The 22169-nt window shown below is 39.7% G+C and overlaps 1 protein-coding gene across 3 annotated transcripts; it reads left to right on the top strand.

The window, feature by feature from the left end:
- The first annotated feature begins 68 nt into the window (after positions 1-68).
- On the top strand, positions 69-20132 carry PROSER1 (proline and serine rich 1). Of its 3 annotated transcripts, none has more exons than XM_056484982.1 (13): positions 69-727; positions 3769-3834; positions 4574-4642; positions 5115-5209; positions 6950-7043; positions 7324-7434; positions 8156-8239; positions 9127-9205; positions 10730-10825; positions 10947-10991; positions 13241-15002; positions 15640-15787; positions 19812-20132. In XM_056484982.1, the coding sequence occupies exons 1-13, from the start codon at positions 683-685 to the stop codon at positions 19842-19844; spliced, it is 2727 nt and encodes a 908-aa protein (XP_056340957.1). In that variant the 5' UTR covers positions 69-682; the 3' UTR covers positions 19845-20132. The 3 variants fall into 3 exon arrangements, with proteins under 3 accessions (XP_056340957.1, XP_056340949.1, XP_056340965.1); XM_056484974.1 differs by lacking the exon at positions 19812-20132 and adding an exon at positions 17106-18505; XM_056484990.1 differs by having other exon boundaries at positions 70-727; positions 19785-20132.
- Positions 20133-22169: the final 2037 nt, after the last annotated feature.

Here is a 22169-nt window from a genome sequence, read left to right as displayed (position 1 = left end):
CCCGGGGCAGCGCTCAGCGCTGCGGCGCGGCGCCGGGAGCTGGGCGAGGGGCGAGTGCGCCCCGAATTCCCCCCGCTCCAGCGCAGGCATCGCTACCGCCGCCCAGCGTGGAAAAGGCCCTTTGCTCCGCGCCGTGATGCCATAGGGGCGCGACGGCGCGGAGGCGGGACCGGCGCAGGGCTGCGCTGTCTGTGGGCTCACGCCGCTCCCGGGCCGCCTTCCTCCGCTGCCCCGCCTGCCCCGGGGGCCGCCCGCGTCCGCCCCGGCTCTGCCCGCCGGGATCGCAGGGCGGCGGCGCCGCGGGCGATGCTCAGCGGGGGCGCGCCGGGCCGGCCGGGCCGCGGTGCCGCGTGCTGAGCGGGCCGGCCGCCGCTGCCGCCGCCTTTCCCTTCCCTCCTTCTCCTTTCCCGTCCGTTCCCTTCCTGCCGCTGGCCGACCCCCGCGCCCTCCGGAGCGCCGGGCGGCTCCCCAGCGCGCCTTTGTCTCCGTGTCCGCCGCTGCAGGGGCGGCAGCGCTCCATCCCGGGGCCCAGGACAGCCCCGGCCGCCTTCCGTGACCGCTTTTTAAAAATTTATTTGTTAAATCCTTTTTTTCCTGTATGCTCAAAGACACTTAGGACTTTTTTTATCTCTAGTATTATTTCCTTCACGTTTAAGTGTCGGCATTGCATGCAGTAATCAAGATGGATAAGAAATCATTTGAGACCGTGCTGGATGAAATTAGGAAGGTAAATTCTCGTTTTGCGTGTTAGTTTAACCATTTGTTGATGAACTGTAGGACAAGGAGTAATGGCTACAAATTGCAAGGGGGAGGGACATTTAGATAAGATATTGACAAGAAATTTCTGTACTGTGAAGGTGGTGAGGCAGTGGAACAGGTTGCCCAGGGAGGCTGTGGATGCCCCAATCCTGGCAGTGTTCAAGGCCGGGTTGGATAAAGGCCTTGGGCAACCCGGTCTAGTGGGAGGTGTCCCTGCTCTTGGCTGGGACTGGATGATCTTGAGCTCCCATTTGAAATAAGCACGTGGATAAGGTTACTGCAGCGTTTTTAGTTTCAAGGAAGATGATGAAGAAAAACAAATAGTGAAGCATGTCTTACTTGGCAGAAGAGCTGCGTTTGCTTGGGCTGTCCGGAGACTGTGAAATACCCACCTTTAAAGGCTGGTTTAGGAGGTACAATGCACAAGCAGGACGTGAGAACACCGATTTCTGAGCTGCACTCTGTTGTCCTTGCTGGAAGTCACACTTCCCACAGCTCAGGAGTGTGTGTGCAGACCTTCTTCCTCTGGGATGTGAATCCTGTGTTTTGATGCATGCTCTGGGCTGTGCTTCTGCATCTCCTGTTTAAAAACTCTCTGAGCAAAATATACTGCTGGTTGTGGGGAGCAGGGACACAAACTTGTGTTTCCTCGTGTCTGGCAGGATTCTGGTTTCTCTGTGCACAGGGGCCTTTTTTAACAGGAAAGCTCGAGGTTACTGGTTGACACACTTCCCCGAATGCTAGAAGGAGAAAAGATCAGAACCTTTGAGATTAATGTTTCTTGTTTTGCCTGGGAAGCAGAAGCCTGTGACGATGTATTTTGTTGAGGTTAAGCAGAGGTTATTTAAGTGTCACACTAGGACAGTTTACCTGCAGAAGTTGTCTTGGTGTGACAATGAAGGGCTTGTTTCAGATGAGATTTCCTTGTGGCAGAATAGTGATCCATAGCATTTTTGTATTAAGTAGAGCTTTTTGTTCTGTTGGTTTGTCTAGGAGAGGTGAATTTCATTTATTTGCAGTCGGGTACTGGAGTTGAGTTTCAGTTCAGTTTCTCTTTGGCATGAAGCAGTGATGGCTGAAATTGCAGCATTATTCTTTTGCAACATATTGAGGTATAAAACCAAAAGTATAAAACTGTTCAACAGAGGCCCCAGGGGTGTCTTTCTTATCACAGCTACATTCGTGCATAAGGTCATGGTCATAAAGTCTCCTTTATAAAACAGCTAAAAACATGACAGTCTAAGATATTTCAGGATGTGGACTTATCTCCCAACTTATGAATTTGTGTGGAAAATCTGGGAACCACAAAAAAAAAAAAAAAAAAAGAAACAACTAGCGCATGAATGCTTTCTATGATGATTGATAGTGGGAGGGAGTAATGTTTCAGTTATGTTACTGCAGTGCAGTGCTTCAGAATATGCTCTGTGATTACTAAAGACTTCAGACAAAATGGTTTAGACATGTGATTTTAGGCAATTGTGATTCCTCTATGCTATCTGCCTGTATTCCAACGTGCTGTTGATCTAAGGATCAGTGCTGTGCTGGGTTAATATTAATTCTGATGTTGTGGTGCAGCATTCATTGTCCAAATGCTGATTTTGTGTCTTTTTTGATATGTTTTTGTTTAAGCTTCATTTCTAGCTCTGAGGTAGAACATTCTTTATTATGTGATTTACAAGTTTGTTGTTTTGGCATGTTCTGTTTTTAGTCCTACAGTTAGCAGGAACAATTATTTAAATGTCTTTATGTGCAGCTTACTTCTATTTTTCCCTGTATGTGTTTACAAGCACTAGAAATACAAACTTTGGGGGTTTTGTTTGTTTGTTCCTTTCATAAATATTCATAGCAGTGGTTTCTATTTGTACTCTTGTTATAAAGTCATTCAGTTGTTTATTTAAGAAAGAAAAGTAACATTTGTTTAGGAAAAAAAAATACCCTGTTTTTTTCCAAAATGCATAAAGAGGAGGAAGGGATAGAAGAAAAAATGAGCATGAAGACAGAAATTTGTTCTTCCTGGTGACTTCAGTGTTTGTGTCTTAATGAGGTACAGAAAGGAAGAGGGTTGCCTCAGTATCCAAGTGGGTTTCTTTGCACCTGTACTACTCATTCAGTCAGGCTGCAGTGGTGGTGACCTTCCTGGCTGTCTGTGTGGAGGGACAGGAAGAAAAAAGCGAGGGGTAGGGGTAGATCCTAGGGCTGCTGGGAGGAAGATTGAGGTGGGTGTGTGGATAAAACTGCGGGTGGTTTGAGAATACCCTAGATTTGAATTAGAAGAGGGGCTTGGAAGCCTTGGAAGAAAGGTGTTTTCACCAGCTTGGGGCAGGAATTCAGCTGTCATCTTGTACCTGTCACAGAGGGCTGGGTACAGGGGAGGGAGGAAGTCCTGGCTGTTAGACAGCTCACGTGGTTATCAACACAACTGTCTTGCCACAAAGTCAAAAGGCCAGTGCTGCATTAAAGTCCTGTGCAAGCAAAAGTTGTTTGTTTGGTATGACTACATGTTAAAATTTGAAATAGATAAGGATGATGATAAGACATCTCTGGACCAAGCTTTATTGTGTATTAAATTCTGCCTGTGTAGACTCGTTATCCAATTTCTTCATAAATTCACTGAAAATACTTTGTCAGTTAGTTTAAGGGACCATACGAAGAGATTGCCTGAATAATCAACTCTATTATCTTGTTTACTTAAAGTTCATGTGAATCATTGGAGCAAAAAGAAGAGTGGTGATGTTCTCTCAGCACAGTTATAAGCAGCAACAAAAAAGCAAAATCAAGTAAATAAAAAAATGAGTATTTTTAAACATAAGAATTAAATCACATCTTCCTGCTTTTTACTGTTCTCAGTCACCTAAGAAATACACTGTTACTTCAAAACGCTGCAGTGTAATTGATGCAAATGTCACTTTGTAGGGGTAGATTTTAGATTAATAGATTAGCAGATGGTTGTGCTATCATTATACTTTTTGAGTCACTAAATATGCATCCTTTTTCTTCTATATCTTTTAGGCTGTATTGACTGAGTACAAGTTAAAAGCTATTGAATATGTTCATGGATACTTTTCCAGTGAACAGGTAAGGTCAACACTGTTATGGGTTTAATGGGAGGTGTTGTGGTTGTGTATTCAGTTACACAAACTGATTGTCTCCAGTCATGCTGAGGCTGATCACATTAGTTTTTCCTATTTTTTAACTGAGGTGTTTTAATTTCTTACTATTATATAATCATGACCCCATTAAAAAGAGTTCCAAGTTACTTTGTCTTCAAAATCACTACATTTTCATTCTTACTGTGTCTGGAAAATGGTATAAATTTATCATAATGGCATTTAGGATTGTTTTGCATGTATTGTCTAAATAGAGATGTAGTAGTAATGTATAATATGTAGATTTTCTTTTTCCTCTTTCTTTTCCTGCTGGCTTTTTTTGGTGTATGTTTGGGAATATACTGTTTGGGATCCTGATTGTTGATAAGCTTTTTCAGAGATGCTTGATTTTTATTTTTCTTTTTTCTTATTCTAATAGAGTGATATTGCATATCACTCTATTAGATATATATGCAAATATATTTTGAAAAGTAAGTTTTTAAAATAGTTCCATGGAAAATCTTCATCTCACAAAATAGAATTTTTAGGTGCCTACATAGAAATAAAAGATGGTTAGATGCTGGTAGGCACCAACACTCAGATATCACAGACAAATGTTTTTTAGCAGTATACCAATGTCCTACAAATGTGGAAAGGTCATATTGATGCAGTTAACATATATCTTTCATATATCTGAAAGATTAATTGAAGGGCTTACTCTCTTGCAGGTTGTTGAATTACTGAGATACTTCTCCTGGGCAGAACCACAGCTTAAGGCAATAAAGGCTTTACAACATGTAAGTTCTTGTGACATTATCTTATGGAATAAAATTGCTCTCTTAATGTAACTTTAATTTTATGACACCTGCTTTTCAACTGATGAGTCAGTATACCCTTAACAATCTTTGAAGTTTCTTCTTCATCTCCTTCAGTGGTATCAAGCTATGAAATGTCATACCTCTAATTGGGGTATCTTTTCTGACTAAAGTGACTTCTACTTTCCTGTGTATCACAGGAAGAGATGTAACCCTTTGTACCTATTGTTAACTCTCCTGATTTCTTTGCTTTTGGTGAGTGCTTTTTGGAGCTGCTTTTTCATAATTTAGCATATAGAGTCTCCTTCCCAGTGGAAGAGGGAGGCCATTAAGAGTTTACTGAAATACACCATATGAAGCTGTAACTGAATTGTATTCTGAGTTTAAAATAGTTATACTGCTTTATTTTATACACCCTTTTTTTTTTTTTCTTTCTTTCTTTCTTTCTTATCAGAAAATAGTGGCAGTTCCAGCATCAAAAATGGTTAATATTCTCAACTGCTTCACATTCAGTAAAGATAAACTTATTGCCCTTGAAATCCTAGCTTCGTAAGTATCTCTTCTGCTGTGTTCCTCAACTTGTACTGGTTTAGCTCATGTTTTAGTTTATAAAACTCTAGCTACTCTTAGAAGGAAGCACTGTGCCTGGTTAAGCACAAATCCATTACTGATGGTGCTGTTTAAAAGAATAATTAGAAGCAGACGTTTTAGAAGTAGACATAAGACTGAGAGAATTGGGTTTGTTCAGACTGGAATGAGTTGGGGTGACCTAATTGCAGCCTTCCACTACCTGAAGGGAGCCTGCAAGAGATGCAGTGACAGGACAAGGGGAATGCTTCACATTGAAAAAGAATAGGTTTAAAATGGATATTAGGAAAAAATTCTTTATTGTGAGGGTGCTGGAGTACTGGCACAGGTTGCCCAAAGAAGTGGTGGATGCCCCATGTTCAAGGTCAGGCTGGATGGGGCTCTGAGCAATCTGGTCTAGTAAAAGGTGTCTCTGTTCACCTGAAGGGGCTTTGGAGCTAGATGATATTTAAGGTCTTTCCAACTAATGATTCTATGATTGTGGAAAATTCCTTAGTTCATTTGAGTCTTGCATTTGCTGCTGTGTGGGCTTTTGCTTGCTGGAAGGCTGCCACTTTGGCGGTGCTTTTAATGTGGTCTTCAAATGCTGTGGAGAGCAAAGAGGGCCTTAAGCTTATTTCTCTGCTGACTGAAATCTGGGAGACTTGAGACCAGGAAATTCTGGGAATTGACTATTTTTTGAAAAGTCCTCTAAATATTGCATATGTAGAAATGAGTTAAGTAAATGGATCACTTCAGTTGCTACACTTCAGCTGATGTGGGAGGGAAGCACAATAACTTCTTTAGCTGTTGAATTTCTACAGTACAAGAGCAAAATAAGGGAGTCATGGTTATAAATCCTAACCCAAATCTATGTTCTGCTTACTTTGTAATCAGGAATAGTGAGCAAAGCTGAAAGCTTGTTCGCATTTAAATACTGTTCTTTGAGATGTTTTTCATGTCTTCATTCAATGTTCTGCTGATTTCATTTCTGTCTAATATACTCCTTTGAGGAGTCTTCCTTTTTGGTGCTATATTATATTTCCAGTAGTTTGGATGGCATAGGTAATGTTTGACAGAGAAGTACTGATAAAAAATTAGTCAGAATTTTGAAAAAGGTGGGTAGAAGCAGGCATTGGTCTCCTTGCAGTCACATATTTTGTTCTCTGTGGTGTGTCTAGTGTTTTGGGGAGAAGAGGGAGGACGAGTACCTTTTGCAACTGTATAAAGGCTTTCACATCTTGCTTAAATTCTAAGGCAGAACTTAGAGAGATTTACCAGGAATTATCTTTTTCATTCTGAAGTAAATTAGATGAAAACTTGTTTTTCTACCAGACTGACAAGAAACAGTGGCGAATTGTGTAGCTGCTGGTTTTGTGCTGTGCTAGGAATTGTGTGTTAGTAGCAGTTAAAGCTTTCTAATGAACCTTTTGTGATGCCAAATTCATTTTTTTCAACATAGTTATTTTTGCAATAAAGTTTAGCCATTGTCACCCATTGTTCTGTATTGATATTTAGTTCTAATACCATGTTTTACTTACAGTACAAAATCTTTATTTAAGCCTAGGATTTTTCCTTTAATAATAATAATAGCAATATGATCTGATCTAATAATGTTTTTTTAATGTTATTTTGGGTAGTGGCTAACTGAGCTTTTCAGTGGTTCATTGTTTCAGCTTATGCAAATGGCATGGCAGTAATTGTCTGTCACTGTCTTTGCAGCAACATTGTTGATGCTCAGAATTATCGCCTTATTGAAGATCTGTTCAGAATTAATATGTCAGAGAAGAAAAGATGCAGAAGAATTCTTGAACAGGTAATCAAGATTAAATATCCTTGGTTCTGTTAGGATTCTGTTTGCATCCTTGTGGTCATTGTAAGGTCAGGGCTTAACGTGAGGACTTCTGGGAGCTACTGGTGTAAGACAAGCTGAAACAAGCAACTGCAAAAAGATAAGAGCATGTGCAACAAAAGGAGGAGTTTTTGTCAGGTATTAGGAACATATGGTAAAAGGGACACAGAATTGAAATAGTAAATAGTTTCTTTAGAGCATTGAATTTGATAGCAAATAATACTCTTTTTTGATTATTTTGCAGGCTTCAAAAGCAGGTTGTAAGGCTCCTCATGCTATGATATCATCCTGTGGCATGATTCCTGGCAATCCTTATCCCAAGGGCAAACCAAGTCGCATAAACGGAATTTTTCCAGTAAGCATCATCCTGTGCTTTTGCTTTTTACAAATGAACCCTCGATTTAAGGTTCATTGTAGTATAACCAAAACCAGAATTCATATACATGGAAGGAGGAGTGGAATCAAAGTGCATTTCTTGTTTTGGTTTGTTTGTTTTACCCCATTCCACATTTATAGGCAAATTGCAGTGTTTTTATTTGCCCATTCTTTCTATGCTGCTTCAGGTAAAGATTACTTCATAAATAAGACATTGGTCATATCAGGAAAACATTATAAACTCCAGCAGTATTTGGCAGAATCAGGAGAGGTGTCAAGAGGCTTCTTGGTAGATGGATAAGGTGATCTAATAGGGTCACTACAGTACTACTGCTAATCTTAGTGTGTCTCTTAAACATGTTAAGCATTTCCTGTAAACACTTAAGGGACAGCAAAATTGACTGAAATTAATGTTATCACGTCCACAAGTCAAAATGCAGAATTCCATCATCAACATGCCTTGTTTAAAATGCCTCTCTTTACAGAAGCCCAGTGTTAACAAACCAAGGTATTGGAACGCTGTTACTCAATACTTTGCAAGCCTAAAACAGTTGGTTGGTCTTTTTTTCCCTGACAAACATGGTTACTTTCAGAATGTTCAAAAACTCAAATGTAGTTCAGAAAAAAAATAACAGATGGCAAAATTGTTCAGCAAGGTTTGCTTCTAAATTAATACTTGATTTAATTTTCTTTCATTTCAGGGAACCCCTATCAAAAAGGACACAGAAGAATGTACTAATGAAGGAAAGGGAATAGCAGCCCGTATACTTGGACCATCCAAACCAGTATGTCTAAAAAATTAATAAGTAAATGAAACTTAAAAAAACCTAGAAATTCAACAGAGCTCTCCTATAAAATGCTGTTATGTTGCAAGACAACAGTAGAGCAGCAATTTAATTGAAGCTAAACTTCTGTAATGGATAAGACCTAGTATTTTTTTTTATTTAATTTGAAAAAGCTCTAGTTTTTATCTGTAGAGAGGGATGATTCTCTACTGGATATAATTGACGTGCATTTGAAGACAGAATTTAAGTTAACACTAGCAGATGAGAAAATTAAAAGCATTTTTAGTAATCCATCATGAGCTGCTCTCTGAGGATTTCTCACATGAACACAGGAAATGCCTCCATCTTTGACACTTGAGTTACAGCAGTGCCTTTGAAAGAGGTTCTTGTTTCTTGACAGATCAGCTGATGTGCATTTCAAAATTTTTAAGCACGTGGGACAAACTTCCTGTTACTATTTTGTGAACCTGTTACTTCTTTGAAGTATTGTCCAAATTTTTTATTTTCACTTTTATTATGAGATGTTTCCCACAAAGCCGTATTATTTTAAAGGCATAGGTACCTTCAGAAATATTTGCTAGTTTTAAATGTGCTAAACCTTTTAAATGCAGAGTGTGAGAACTGAAAGGCAGAGAGGAGTTCCCTTTCCCTCCTGTGCTCAGTTTTCTTTTAAAATCTAAAGATAAACTAGTGATGTTTGTTTCATTTTTTTTTCAGAAAGAGTGAAACACTTGCAGTCACTGTGGATATTATGAAAAGATTTAATATTACATATATATATAGTAAAGATTGTCTGTCTGTAGTAGTATCTGAATGTTAGCTTTTTGTCTGAAAAACATTATAATGCTTTCACTATTGCTATTTCCATTTTTTTTTTGTTTATGTAGGCTCCATCAACGTACAATCCACACAAACCAGTTCCATACCCCATCCCACCATGTCGGCCACATGCAACTATTGCACCAAGTAAGGTTTCTATGTGTTCTAGCTTGATCCTGTTGTTCATGCATTTGCCTTTCAAGTAATGTGTCAAGTGTTGGTTTCTATGACCATGGTCATATCTGAAATTGGCTTCTGCTTCCTGAGCATACTCTGGGTACTGGTTTCTACCTTTTCTTTCATGACAGCAGAATTGATAAAAAGAGGAATATATTGACTTCTTTTTCAACATCCATAAGAAAAATTCATAAACCTGTTCTGGTGAGAAAATATTTAAATTACAGGAGGCATTGTGCATGTAAGACAAGACAAGGGCTTTGGCTTTGTTGTAACTTTGGCCAAGGCTTGGGCTTTGGCTTGACAAGTCTGACTTGTTGCAGTAGAACCCAACTTGGGATATGGTCAGCCACAGCCCTTAATTGGGTGGGACTGTGTAGGAGCTTGCTGAAGGGCTATAATCTGTTTCTCAGTTGCCTTCAGCTTTACCTTCTCTCCATCATAATGGAGAGTAAACAGTTTCCTAAAAGATTTCAGTTTCAGTAGGGAAATAGTGATTGACTTTTTCTGCCATTATTTTCTTTCTAGTCTAGTGCCTAAGGTGAGATTGAGCCTTTATTCATAAACTCCTGTCTTTGCTCTGCTGCATCAATTGTTAGACTCAAGACATTTTTGGAAGGGAGCAAGGCAATTGTCCTTTCTTTGGAGGAAAGCTTAGAATATTTAAAGAAGTCAGATTCAGGTCTGGCAGCTGAAAGCCTTTTTGCATCTTGAAATTCTGTACTGCAAAACAAGGAGTGCTCTGCTTAGGATGCTTGCTTTTCATTGATGTTGGGAATTTCAGGGAGTTGATAAGGAAGTGAAGCAGAACTCCTAGCAAGCATGCTGAAGGCTGAGTCATCTAATCAACTTGGTGTCTGCAAGTCTTTTTATAGCCATTTTAGAAAAATGGGCACTAGTAGTGGCTAAACTAAGACTGATTGTTTATTTATGCCCAGGAAATGACTTGTTCCCAAGAAAGTGTACAGGAAACTTGCATACTAACTCAAATTTATATTGAATAAATCGTATACAAAGTATGTTAAAGCCCAAAATTTGGTTTATGGCAGGATAGAAATATTAGTACAGTTTTAGGATATGAAAGAGCTAGTGTTGAAGGGTCAGGGTTACTGATCTGTTTGGCTCCTTCGTTTGTCTGGCTTCAATGTTGAAGAAGGAGTTGCAACAGCCTGTAAATTAGGAATAGGAAAGAGACCAACGATGCTGTAGACACACTGTATCACTCCTTCCCTTTGAGTTTTTTCAGGCAAAATGGAACTGAAAGGAATTGAAACCTGACTTTTTCAGGGTCTCTTAAGAGAATTGCCCTTAGTAAAATTTGGATCATAATGCATGATTTTTCAGTCAGATTTTGGCAAAAGCCAGCATCTAGCCTGGATAATTAACTGGTCTTACAGACTTGAAAAAATTCTTTTAAAGGAGAAGATGCTTACTGGTTCATCTAGATACAGATTCTCCTGACAATAGGAATGTGTATTGCCTTTGTTATTTTAGGTGCTTACAACAATGCTGGCTTAGTTCCAATGGCCAATGTCATAGCTCCAGGCTTACCAGCTCCTCCACCATACACTGCTAATCAAGTGGTATCAGGTAAAGCATGCATATCTCTAAAAATATTCATGCTGTTTTTCCTGGTTCTTTGCTGGGAGTGGGACATTCACTGCTGGAGTTTCATTTGCCTTTCAATAACAAGCTGCTGTTCTCTGTTTAGAAAATGAGGACCTTTCCAGCCAGGCAAAACCTTCCCAAAATCAAGGTAAATTGCAAATCCACAGGGGAATTTTTGTGTTGATTGTATCTTTGTTATTTGTTCAGAAAATGTTAACTACTTGTTTAGTGGGATCTTCATAAGCTTCTAAGTATGTAGCCACTAAGTATGTGGAATAGAATCTCTTGAGCGTAGAGGGAAAAAAAATCATCAGACATTTGTACTTAGAAGCATTGAAACATTAAAATTCATTATTTTGTGTTAGCTTATCAAAGTTTTTTATATTCTTCATTTTGTAAGTATGTGAGAAATCATGCTAAAAACTAAGTCAAAATACCCTTTGCAATGTCATGCACTTAAATACTTCAGTAAATCTTTGCAATTTTTAAAACTCTGGACATAGGTTTGGAAAACTCATTGACATTTTAATTTCATAGATCAGTTGCAATAAGAAGGTAGGAATACAAGAGAGATTTAGAAATTTTTGAATGTCTTATTACCAGAGTGTTAGATTCAATTATGTCTACCTGTTCTTTCGTCTTGCCCTGTAAGATCCTATTCTTTTTACCAGTGTATTTTTTATTGTGTGATGTTTTGTATACTTAGTGCAAAGCATAATAATAAATCCCATTAGGAACTACTTATAAACAAGCTTTGATACCACTTTGTTAGATTTGACAAATACAAACTAAGAATTTCCTGACCTTTGAGTCGGACTGCAAATAGATAAAATGACTGAAAAGTTGAGCTACTGTAAATATTCCTAGGGATCAAAAAAAAGTTATGTTTTGTCTTTCCTTCTCTATGTCCAGGAATGGTTCTACAGAAATGTTTTGAAGAATCACTTCATTCTTATATACCCCTCTTTAAGTGTGGACGTATTTTTAGAAAGTTAGTTTGTACAGCTAAATAAATACGGTGTAAAGAATGAAACATTCTCTTAGGAAGAAAAGTTCAGTAACAACTCTGGGTTCTTGTACAGCTGTATTATCAGTGATAATCTGTCAGGATTAAATAACTGTTCTTTAGTAACTGATCTTTAGGAAGTCTTCAGCTTGGAAATAGAATAAGAAAAGAACAGAATCCAGAGCTGGGCAGTCAGGGGTGTTTTTGAAAGGAGTATGTCAAAGGAAATAGTTTTTTTGAAGAAGTGCTTGGTTTAGAGCTTCAACTTACACCAAATGGGAGTTTGTCATATCAATTTAGGTCCAGGATTTTAAAGAATAATTTTTGGTATTTGTGTGTAGAATTATATGTAGAAATCAGGCAAGAGAGACATGTCGGCTACTAGAAAGTTATGGGTGGTGAGTTTGACTGGTTGGATGAGTGTCTTGCTTACATGAACAGATTATTCCAAAAGTAAAATAAAGCACAGGGGTTGTTTGAGAGGAATGATTTATTAACATATTCACATTCCACAGGAAACTAGAGGCAGGCATATAGACACTCTTGATATGCCAGTGTTCATAAATGCAGCTCCTTTCCATTAACCTCCACCTCCCCATTCGTAGTGTGCCTGCCTGTTTTCCTGCAGCTTGACTGATGTCTCTAACTTACTTTGTAGGATTGACACTAAAAGCTGATACTTTTAGTGGCAGGTGCTTGCCTTTATGCAGGCACCTGACTAAAGACTTCTAGAAATACTTGTTGATAAAGTCAAGTGCCAACGTTAGTTTAATACTGTAGTGTGATACATGAATTTAAAAGTGTACCTTCTTAGAATCAAAATCTGAAGGAAGCACAGTGAAGAGAATGACCTGATTTTGAAGGAAAGAAAACTACCAGCACCTGAAAGCAGCTTTCTGCAGTTGTTGACTAAACTTCTCTGAAATCATGATACATTGAATTAACTGGTTCTGAAGGAAATTCTGACCTTCAGTGAGAGTGGATACAGAGGAGCCCAGGTGACCTGATGCTGATGGAATATTAGGTCTGGTTTGGGTACTGCCAAATGTTAGGGACCAGAGGGAGGGTGTTTATCTGTAACACTTAGATGTTCTTACAGAGTGTATTTGAGTTTCTAACTGTTGTGCATGAGATCATGAAGAGGCAGCAGGTGTCACATAGTGTTTTAAAAAGGAGTGTTAGCCCACATGGTGTACGAGTTGTGTGATGTGTTTGTGTGTACCCTTTTGGTTTGTTTTCATAGGCCTCAGTGTTTATTGTTTATATGTAGACATTGTGTGTTAGCTATTGCCTGCATATCATATTTTGAAATGCTGTATAAAATGTTTTTATGTTGATTTCAAACATTTCTGACAGTTTCAAGTGTTCTTACTGGTTTTGTTTCTTTGCAGCTTTTTCTGCACAAGCGAATCAGCTCTTTACTCCTCATGGTTCTAATCCTTCAACACCTGCTGCTACTCCAGTCCCTACCCCATCACCTGTCAAGGCAATAAGCCATCCATTAGCACCTGCAACTCCACTCATCTCTGGGATGAACATGTCTACCCCTGTCCTTCCTGTTTTCCCAGGGCAGGTCTCCTCTTCCATCCATACATCTCAGCCATCCACCCCAACCCCTACTGTCATCAAATCCCTCTCACTGCCTGGTGTTCCTGTCACATCTGTTCACAGTGCAACCTCTACCCCTGTCCCCTCAGTTTTTTCTGGGCTGGCTTCTATCCCTGCTGCTATGCCCACTCCGCAAGGTTCTTCCACTCCATGTGCCACACCTGCACCCACTGAAGCTTTTGCATCTGCTGCTGCACCATTTGCTGGCCTCCCGTTCTCTGCAACCTCCTCAGTTGCTTCTGCTACTAATCCTGCTCCATTGTCATCAGTCTTTGCTGGCCTCCCTTTGTCCTTGCCACCCAATGCCCAAGGGATTTCTAGTCCTGTTCCATCTACGATTGCTAATTCTCCTGCCACTACCATTCCTGGCTCGCTTAGTTTACCTAACCCAATTCTGTCTGTCTTAAAGGGATTTTTGACATCAAATGACACTTCATTAATCAATTCATCTGCTTTACCTTCTGCTGTGACAAGTGAGCTTGCTTCTTTATCTGCTCTTGCTAATCAAAGCTCTGACCCTCCCACTTCCTCCGTCAACAAATGTTACACTCCATCAGCCACCCCCAACACACAGCGTTCCTCCACACCTGGGCTGGCTATTTTTCCAGGTCTTCCATCCCCATCTGTGGCCAATTCTAATTCCACTCCTCCCACATTGCCTGCACAGTCACCTTTAACCACTTCGCCATCGATTATGCCAGTCAACTGTGGCTCATCAGCCTCCCTCTTGCATGGCACAAGTCCTACTAATCCCGACCAGCAGCTCTCATCAGCCCCAGCTGCCACAAGCATCCCAGTTCTGGTCAAAACAGAGCCCATGAGTCCTACCCTGTCGGCCTTCAAAGGTCCTTCTCATTCAGCCAGCCCTTCTCATGGCACTCTAGGACTGTCAGGGCTCGGCCGTGCTTACACCCCAGCAGCTTCAGTGCCCGTCAGCTTACCCAGTTCCCTGAATCCAGCGCTGTCAGGGCTCTCCTCTTTGAGTGCTCCTCTGAACAACTCCAGTTCTCTGGCTTCCATTTCCCTCGCCTCACATGGCTCCTCTGCTCCCATTGCCCCCGTGTTCAATGGACTCCCTCCTTTCACGTCTCTAACCAGTAACTTTGCCTTTACTGGTAACCCAGCGCTGACCCCGCCCGTCACTCTGCCGGGGTCCCTGCTGGCCCCCGCGGCCACAAGCGCTCCGGCCGCGTCCGCCCCCCACGTGAGTTCCACCGCCGCCGTGCTCTCCGGACTCGCCGCCTCCGCAGCAGCCTCCGCTCCGCCCTTCTCGCTTAACCTGTCCAGTGCCGTCCCTTCCCTTTTCTCCGTTGCCCAGGGACCTCTGGGATCATCAAACCCATCCTTCCCTGGTTTTCCTGTCTCTAACACACCCTCTGTCACTCCTGCTCTCCCTTCTTTCCCTGGCCTCCAGGCATCTTCTGCAGTAGCAGCAGTTGCACCGTTGCCGGCAGCTGCCACAGCCCCATCTCCAGCTCCGGTCCTGCCAGGGTTTGCCTCGGCCTTTAGCTCAAACTTCAACTCTGCACTTGTGGCACAGGCTGGGTATGTTACTGTTTCTGAAGGAGCTCAGAACTATTTCTTTTTCTCTTGAGCAAAACACTGATTTTATTTTAGGTGCGTAGACAATATTTTCACTCATAGTTACTAATTGCAGATAATTTTTAAAGTTAGTTCGCTACTAGATTTTCACTTGCCTTTGGAAGCTGATAGGATAGGTTGACCTCAAAAGTCCCTCAAGAGTCCCTGTTACTACAGTCTAATCCAGTCAGGTGCACAGTGATTTTATTTCTCAAATGAAGATACTTGGCACCTCCTAGGCTTTTACAAGAATGGATTCCATGTGGGCATCCATTGGCACACATAGGTAATAGCAGACAATATCTTAGATGTTTTAAGGAAGTAATCAGCATAAATTCTTGTCTGTGAAGTTTTTTTTTGAATGTGAACTGTTGGCACAGTTGAGGTACAAAACATTTTGAGTCCCCTTAGATGTGTTCCAGACAATCTTGGTTTGTGTGGTAAAGGTGGGTAAAGACTGAAGTTTGGTTTAGGAATTCTGGCCTTTATGAGATTTAGAAAAAGAACTTAATTTAAGTAGACATAAGCTTATAGAGAGAGAAACAGAATAAAACATGGTGCAGATGTTCCTAATAATAACCTCATTTTGACATTCTTTCAGCTTGACTTCTGGACTACAGACACCAGGAAATGCAGTTTTTCCTGGTCTTTTATCTCTCCCTGGTATCCCTGGCTTTCCCCAAAGTGCTGCACAATCTTCCTTACAGGAATTGCAGCACAGTGCAGCTGCACAGTCAGCACTACTACAGGTAATGTGCCTAATTGTTAATACTGTTCTGCTTCCAGTGAACTCTTGAGCATGTACTTGCCTGTTAACTCCTTGGGATTAGTTTAAGTCAGTAAATGATTAAATCTCCTAAATTGTATAAGAGTTGATTACAAGGATGATGATAAAAAGCAACTTGTAATAACTTCTTACTCAAGGCCAGTGTACAATGCTTCATAAAAGAGATTAAAACACTGTCTAAAATTCTTTGTAAAATGGGGAGAAGTAAAAGAAAAGATAATGCAAATTAATTTATTTGCTGGGTTTGTGTTAAATCTAATGAGCTGACCCTACCATTGCAAAATTTGTGCTCAGTTCCAGTCTGACATTTGAATAACTTAGAGATTTCTTTGGATCATTTGTTGTGAGTTATGTGCCTCTGCACATATAATCAGATTGTCTTGAATTTGTGTCTGTTGTGGTTGTGCCTTTCTCTTGATAGTTCCCACAAATAGAATTGTAATGTAAGTTGCAAGTGGCTTTGGGTAATGTGTAATTTCATAATTTCTTGTCCATGAAACGGCTTGTTTCACCTATCAGCCTACATAAGTTAACTGAAACTATCATCAGACTTTGTGTTTATGTGTTTAGCTTGTCTTTTGTTAAAAACAGCCTTTGTACAGATTCTTGTAAAAAATTTGTCCTTCTCTACATAATACCAAAAGAGAGCTGAATGTCTTGACTTAATGTTTTCTCTTTTTTGTGACACATCATTTGTTGAAATGGAACATGTCTTTAAGTACTATTCAGAGTGCAGCATATTGTCAGATGTCTTCTGAATATCAGGGGATTGGAAGAAGCAAGTTACTTCATCTAGGCCATGCTGCTTTTGCAGCTCAGGAATCTATTTGTTCCTTAGAAATGTATGCAGATTGCATTGAGGGAATAGAATTGTTCTTATTTATAAGATCCAGTTACTAAAATTAGCACTTACTTACTTGAGCAATGAAGAGAAGGAAAGTTCAGAGTCACTAAAATATTACAGCTCCTGATTGAGCTGTGTCTTCCAAATCAGCTGGTGCTTACTCCACTGGAAAGTAAATGCAATTAACACTTCTTTGTTTTTCCCCTTAATCCAACTGCTTTTTTCACTCTCTGGTATTTTAGAGCAACAGTTGCACTATAGTTTAACATCTTTGTATGGATGCCTTGCTCATCTCTATTCTTTGCACACTTCAGATTATAATCCATTTGTTTTGGCTTGAGTAGGACTGGTATTGTGGCTGAAATTTTGCTTTATTTAGATTTTTGTTGCCTTATTTTTATCAGTGCTGTTTCCTAACTTCTTATCTTCCTTAAAGGCGCATTCTGCTTCTGCTCTGGAGAACTATACAGCTCAGCCTGAAGGTTTTGCTAACTATCCATCAACACCAGGAACACCATTTTCATTGCAGACAAGTCTGCCCCAGAGTGGATGGCAGTAAATACCAGGCATTTCTAAAGACTGCAGTGTTTGCTTGACAGAGCCTGATCCTATTCACTTTGAAGGCTATCTCTGCTATAGTGGGAGCATGGTCTGAGTTGGGGAAAGAAAGGGAAAACATGAGGGTAAAACGTTTCTAGGAGGCCGTGTCAGATGTCAAACTTAATTTGTGAATTGCATTCGATTTGATTCAGGGTCTGATCCTGTGAATTGCTGAGCATCCTTGACTCTCCTTTAATTTTAGGAGTTCAGTGTTTGGTGTCTTACAGGATCAGGAACATTCAAACAGATGTTTGTGTAAATAGGGCAATTGACTGTCAAACTGAATAGGGAGACCAAGTATACTTAATAGTGTGAATAAGCACCTATCCTTCTGTTATGTTTTGTATGGTATATGTGATTACTATAGACTGAGATCTAGACTGAAACTAGACAATTAAAGCTGTAGATGACCTTTTGTCTAGGCGCACACTTCTTGTGTGTGCACTAATCAAGGTCAGTTTATGGTTTTTCAGGTGTTTTTTTCCTATGTATGAGGATCTCCTGTTAGCATCAGCAGTATGTTAAGGGGAGGGTAGGTCAGAGGTGTGTGGGGGTTTTCTTATGCTTAATATTGTCATGGGCTGCTGAATTGAGTACTCCTTTGTCTGAACAAGAGAGCTAGGAAATTATGCTGTACTGTATTTGGGTAGAAGTGGATTATGTTTTATTGGAGTATGGTTTGGCTAGCTGAGAATGTCTTTCCAAAGTACATAAAAATATTTTAACTTGCCTCTATAATAACGTTCCATAATATTCTCCTTGCCCCCAGCAGCCCTCTGAATGAAATAATTGTACTGCAAATAGACTGCCTATCTGGCACTTTTGACTGCAGACTTATGTGAATGTTTACAGACATGGGCCAAGTTCTTCTCTCCCTTATACTCATAAACAAACTGGTTCTCTATATGCTTTTCAGCTATAAACTACAACTTGATGGTGCTTACCTTATCCTGTGAATATAAGTGGGAGCAGAATTTGGGCCATGGATTTTTTTAGTGTTTTTCCTTGGAAAACATACATGATTTTAAAGGCATATAGCTAAATTAACTGTTACAATGCAGCATATAGAAAGGTCTTGCTTTGTTAGTGAAATTGAGTTGTGCACTCTTCTAATAATGTTAGTATCTGTGGCAATGTGTAACACATGATTGAATATCATCTGTTTAAGATACGCTCTTGATCATGGTCTAGAGACAATAGAAAAGAATGATATTCAATCATGTGATTAAATTAAAATGTAGAGATACTACACTGTAGAAATGTTCTGCACCTAGAGTTTTACTTTTTTAAAGATTGATTCTGCTGGGAGATGTTGCTAATGTATTTTCTTTCAAGATGTGAACAAACTTTTTTAGAATATTAATGAAAATTGCTGTATTGGTTTTTAACATAATTTTTTAAAATAAAAAGTTTACAGTAATGGCAAAAAGGCTTTGCTGACTATTTGCATATTTACCTAAAATATGAATGAATAAACTTGTTTTTACTAAGATACTTCTACTGCTTGATCTTGCTTATGCGGTTTCTTTTTGATGCAGAATTCTGTCCAAAATTATAAAATTGACTTCCTAAGGAGTGACATTACAAATAATCTATTTATTTTTAGATGAAAAAATTAAATTCTTCGACATTTTAAGAATCAAACTTACATATTATGTTAAATCTAAAAAAACTGTTGTGTTCTTACATTTTTTATGTTGTGTAACCAGGTAAATTCTCATGATTCTCCACTCTGGACTCCTCCTAAAATTGATATCTTTGATAATGATATCTTAAGAAATTTGTGGAAGAGGTCTCTACCATCTTTCATGTTACTCTGCTTGTCATGCTCTCCATAACTTCTTTGTAGATTTTCAGATCAGTTGGGAAAAGTAAAGACACAGATGTCTAATCAAGAGCAAATTGCCTTTTCTCCTCTAGATGTGAATGTAAAGCAGTTTCAAGTCAGTAAGCATTTTTGTAACTTTACAGAGTCTGACATCCTATTTTAATCCTGGTTTCCCCATCAAGCAGTCAAAGATTGAACTAGTCACCCTGTAGCCAAAAGCAAGTAATGCCATTTTGTCAGAAAGTAAGCACTTTGTGCCTCTGTTTCTAAAAGTATCTGGTGAGTGGTCATGGGGTATGTGGTCCCTGTCTGAGCACTGGACAACTCAGAGATGCTGAAGAGACTCAGGCCTTGTTTCTCCAAGTGAAAACAGGTGAGAAGTAGTGAAATCCACTTCATTAAATGCTCTTTTTCTGAAGCAATGTAGTTACTGGATGGTGTCCACCACTTCACCAGAGAAGAGTGTTTGATGCTCCCATCAGTGTTAGACAAGTGACTAGGTTAAGAAATGTTCAGTTGTAAAATTCTTATGTCTGGAATGGCCTCGCTGGTTCATACTGAATCTTACTGAAACATACTGAGCTGGGTTTTGTAAATGGAACTGGTTAGTGGTTAGGATTAAAATTCAATTTTTAAAATATTTCTCCTGACATAAAATTGTTTTTTATTAATTTTTTTCCTCTTCAGGAATAAAGTCTATGTTCTGCATTGTAGAAAACTGCTGTGACCCAGCCTTGGAATTTCTGAAGGGAGTGATTTGTCCTGAGTTCTTTCATGCTTACTTGAGCACCATTTTTATACAGCCAAGGAAATGTCTGCTCCTGAGTCAAACCACCTTCAACTGAGCCCATTCTGGGAAAAGGCTCTTGCTGTATGGCTTTAATTCTGGCCTAACTGATTTTTTTTCACTCTTCAAGTTGCCTATACTGCTTTATTTTGTGTATATTGACGACTGCAAAGATGCAGTAGAGTGAAGTGTTCCTTGAAATAAAACTTTTTTGCAACAACTAAGAACATACCAGGATTGTGTTTGCAAGTAAGTTTCAGTGTTTCTTTAGAGTGCTTTAATTGTAGCTGCAGTGAATAGGAGAGAAACAGAGAAATTATCTGTCCTTTTCCTCTGGTTTGCAAATGAGTGTTGGGAGTTTGCCATGGTATGAATGTTCTGACTTTCTTGTGAATTGCTTTTCTTTCTGTATTGATAGAGGAGCAATACCTTTGACTTTCTCATGTTTACTCTGCTGATTAAAGGGGGGCCTTCTGTCATCTCCACATCTTCAGCTGTTGAAAGCTGATGCCTTTTCATGAGGAGGAGCAGGAACATGGGGATGTTCCTATAAGCAGAAGGACAATAATGATAATCTGCTTTGTCCTGTCCCATCTCCTTGATTTTGACCTGGGGAAAAGGAATGCTGATCCTGAAGAAAGTAGGCAGAACTCAGGGCCAGGAAAAGACTAAGCTGAGAAATCTCTGGGGACTGGCCAAAGCCCAGCTCCTGGGAAGGAAAGCAGTATGGGCCTAAGAAGGTCAGAAAAAGACAATTGTAAACCTGCAACTTTGTTTGCAAATCTCATGTGGGGACTGTCTGACGATTCTTTTTTGTACTTCTGGGATTGACACTGTTTACAAATGGCTGTGGATTAAGTCTCTACAGCTGAATGATGAGGTAAGTTGAAGAAAGTGGGTGTTGTAGAGACATTGTAAAGGACTGGCGCCATTTGTAAATGTAGCAGCTGGTGCAGAGGAATGCTGGAGAATGGTATGCTGACAGGTAAGCGCCTGATTGATCACCTGACCTGAGCCCTCATGCTGCTTTTGGAATAGAAGTTGAAGGCTTTAGCTATATCACAAATATGAAACTGCAGAAATAGCTGAACTGCAAGCAGCCCAAACCACAGTTGTCTAATGCTGCTTCTAAGTAAGTTCTGCTGAAGCAGCTTTGAGCTCAGTTTTGTGGCTGTGCCCTGTGTCACAGGAGTGCAACAGGCTATTCAGCACCAGTGAACTTGCAGCTTGCAAACTGCTTTGCCCCAGACTTCTCATGTGTTTAAATCTCTGAGTGTTCTAGAGTGCCCTGGGACATGGGTTATCCACATTGCCCAGTATAGCCCCAAGGAGAAAGCATTAAGATTGCCCTGACTTTGATTTCAAAATTTTGAAAAGGGAATAAAAGTGCAGCTTAAGTTAAAATGAAAAGAACTAATATAGTGATGTTCCTGAACACAAATAAAAAACACCCTCTGCTTTACTCCCCTGTATCTACAGTCACCTCAGGGAGTTGTCAATAAACAGGGAGCAATTATGTCTGTTATCTTGTAGTATGTGTTGCCCTTTTATCTGATGGTATGAACAGCTGTTTAAATGGTGGCATTCAAATGATTCAGAATTAAGCTATTTTCAATAACACTGGTTTTGCTCTAAAATAAAAATTGTTGGGATAGTTTTGCATATTATGTTTTTGCTTCTGAAATAATTAAACCACAATTCTCTTGTCACCATTCACACATGCTACACTGATAGTAAGCATCTGTCCTGGAGAGGTGTGATCATACAGCTCAGTGTTTAGAAGTCAGATAATGAGGAAAATGCTACAAATGGCCTAAAATTAATATTGTCATGTGTTTGGGAGCATATTGCAATAAGCATGTCAATCTTGATTTTTCCAGCTGTGCTCATGGCTTTCAGTAGGATTTAAAATGTCAGTTCAGGGGTGTAGTTTCCTCTCTGTGAGACTGAAAAAGGATTCTCTGCAGAACAACCTGTTTTGAATGACCCATCTGGGGTCAGGGTGATTACTGGCAGGGAGGAAGTCTTGGGTGAAGGGAAGCTGGAGCCAGATCTTTACAGACATTCTAGGTAGTAGATGTCCACAAAAAACAGCCCTGTAATTAATGCAGCTATATGTCAAATTCATAAATTACTTATGAAAAAAAAAATCTCTCATATTTTATTCAAATAACAAGCAACAGCCTTGTCCTTTGAGAGGGCTGCCCTCTGCTGCTACAGCCTCTAGAACTGGCTTAGTCTGAAATGCCATGCTTAGTTTGATTGTCAAAATATTTTGTGAAAAA

Source organism: Oenanthe melanoleuca, chromosome 1 (genome assembly GCF_029582105.1).
Source record: "Oenanthe melanoleuca isolate GR-GAL-2019-014 chromosome 1, OMel1.0, whole genome shotgun sequence".
In the NCBI taxonomy this organism is placed as follows: Eukaryota; Metazoa; Chordata; class Aves; order Passeriformes; family Muscicapidae; genus Oenanthe; species Oenanthe melanoleuca.
This window is presented reverse-complemented; position numbering and strand designations above follow the sequence as displayed.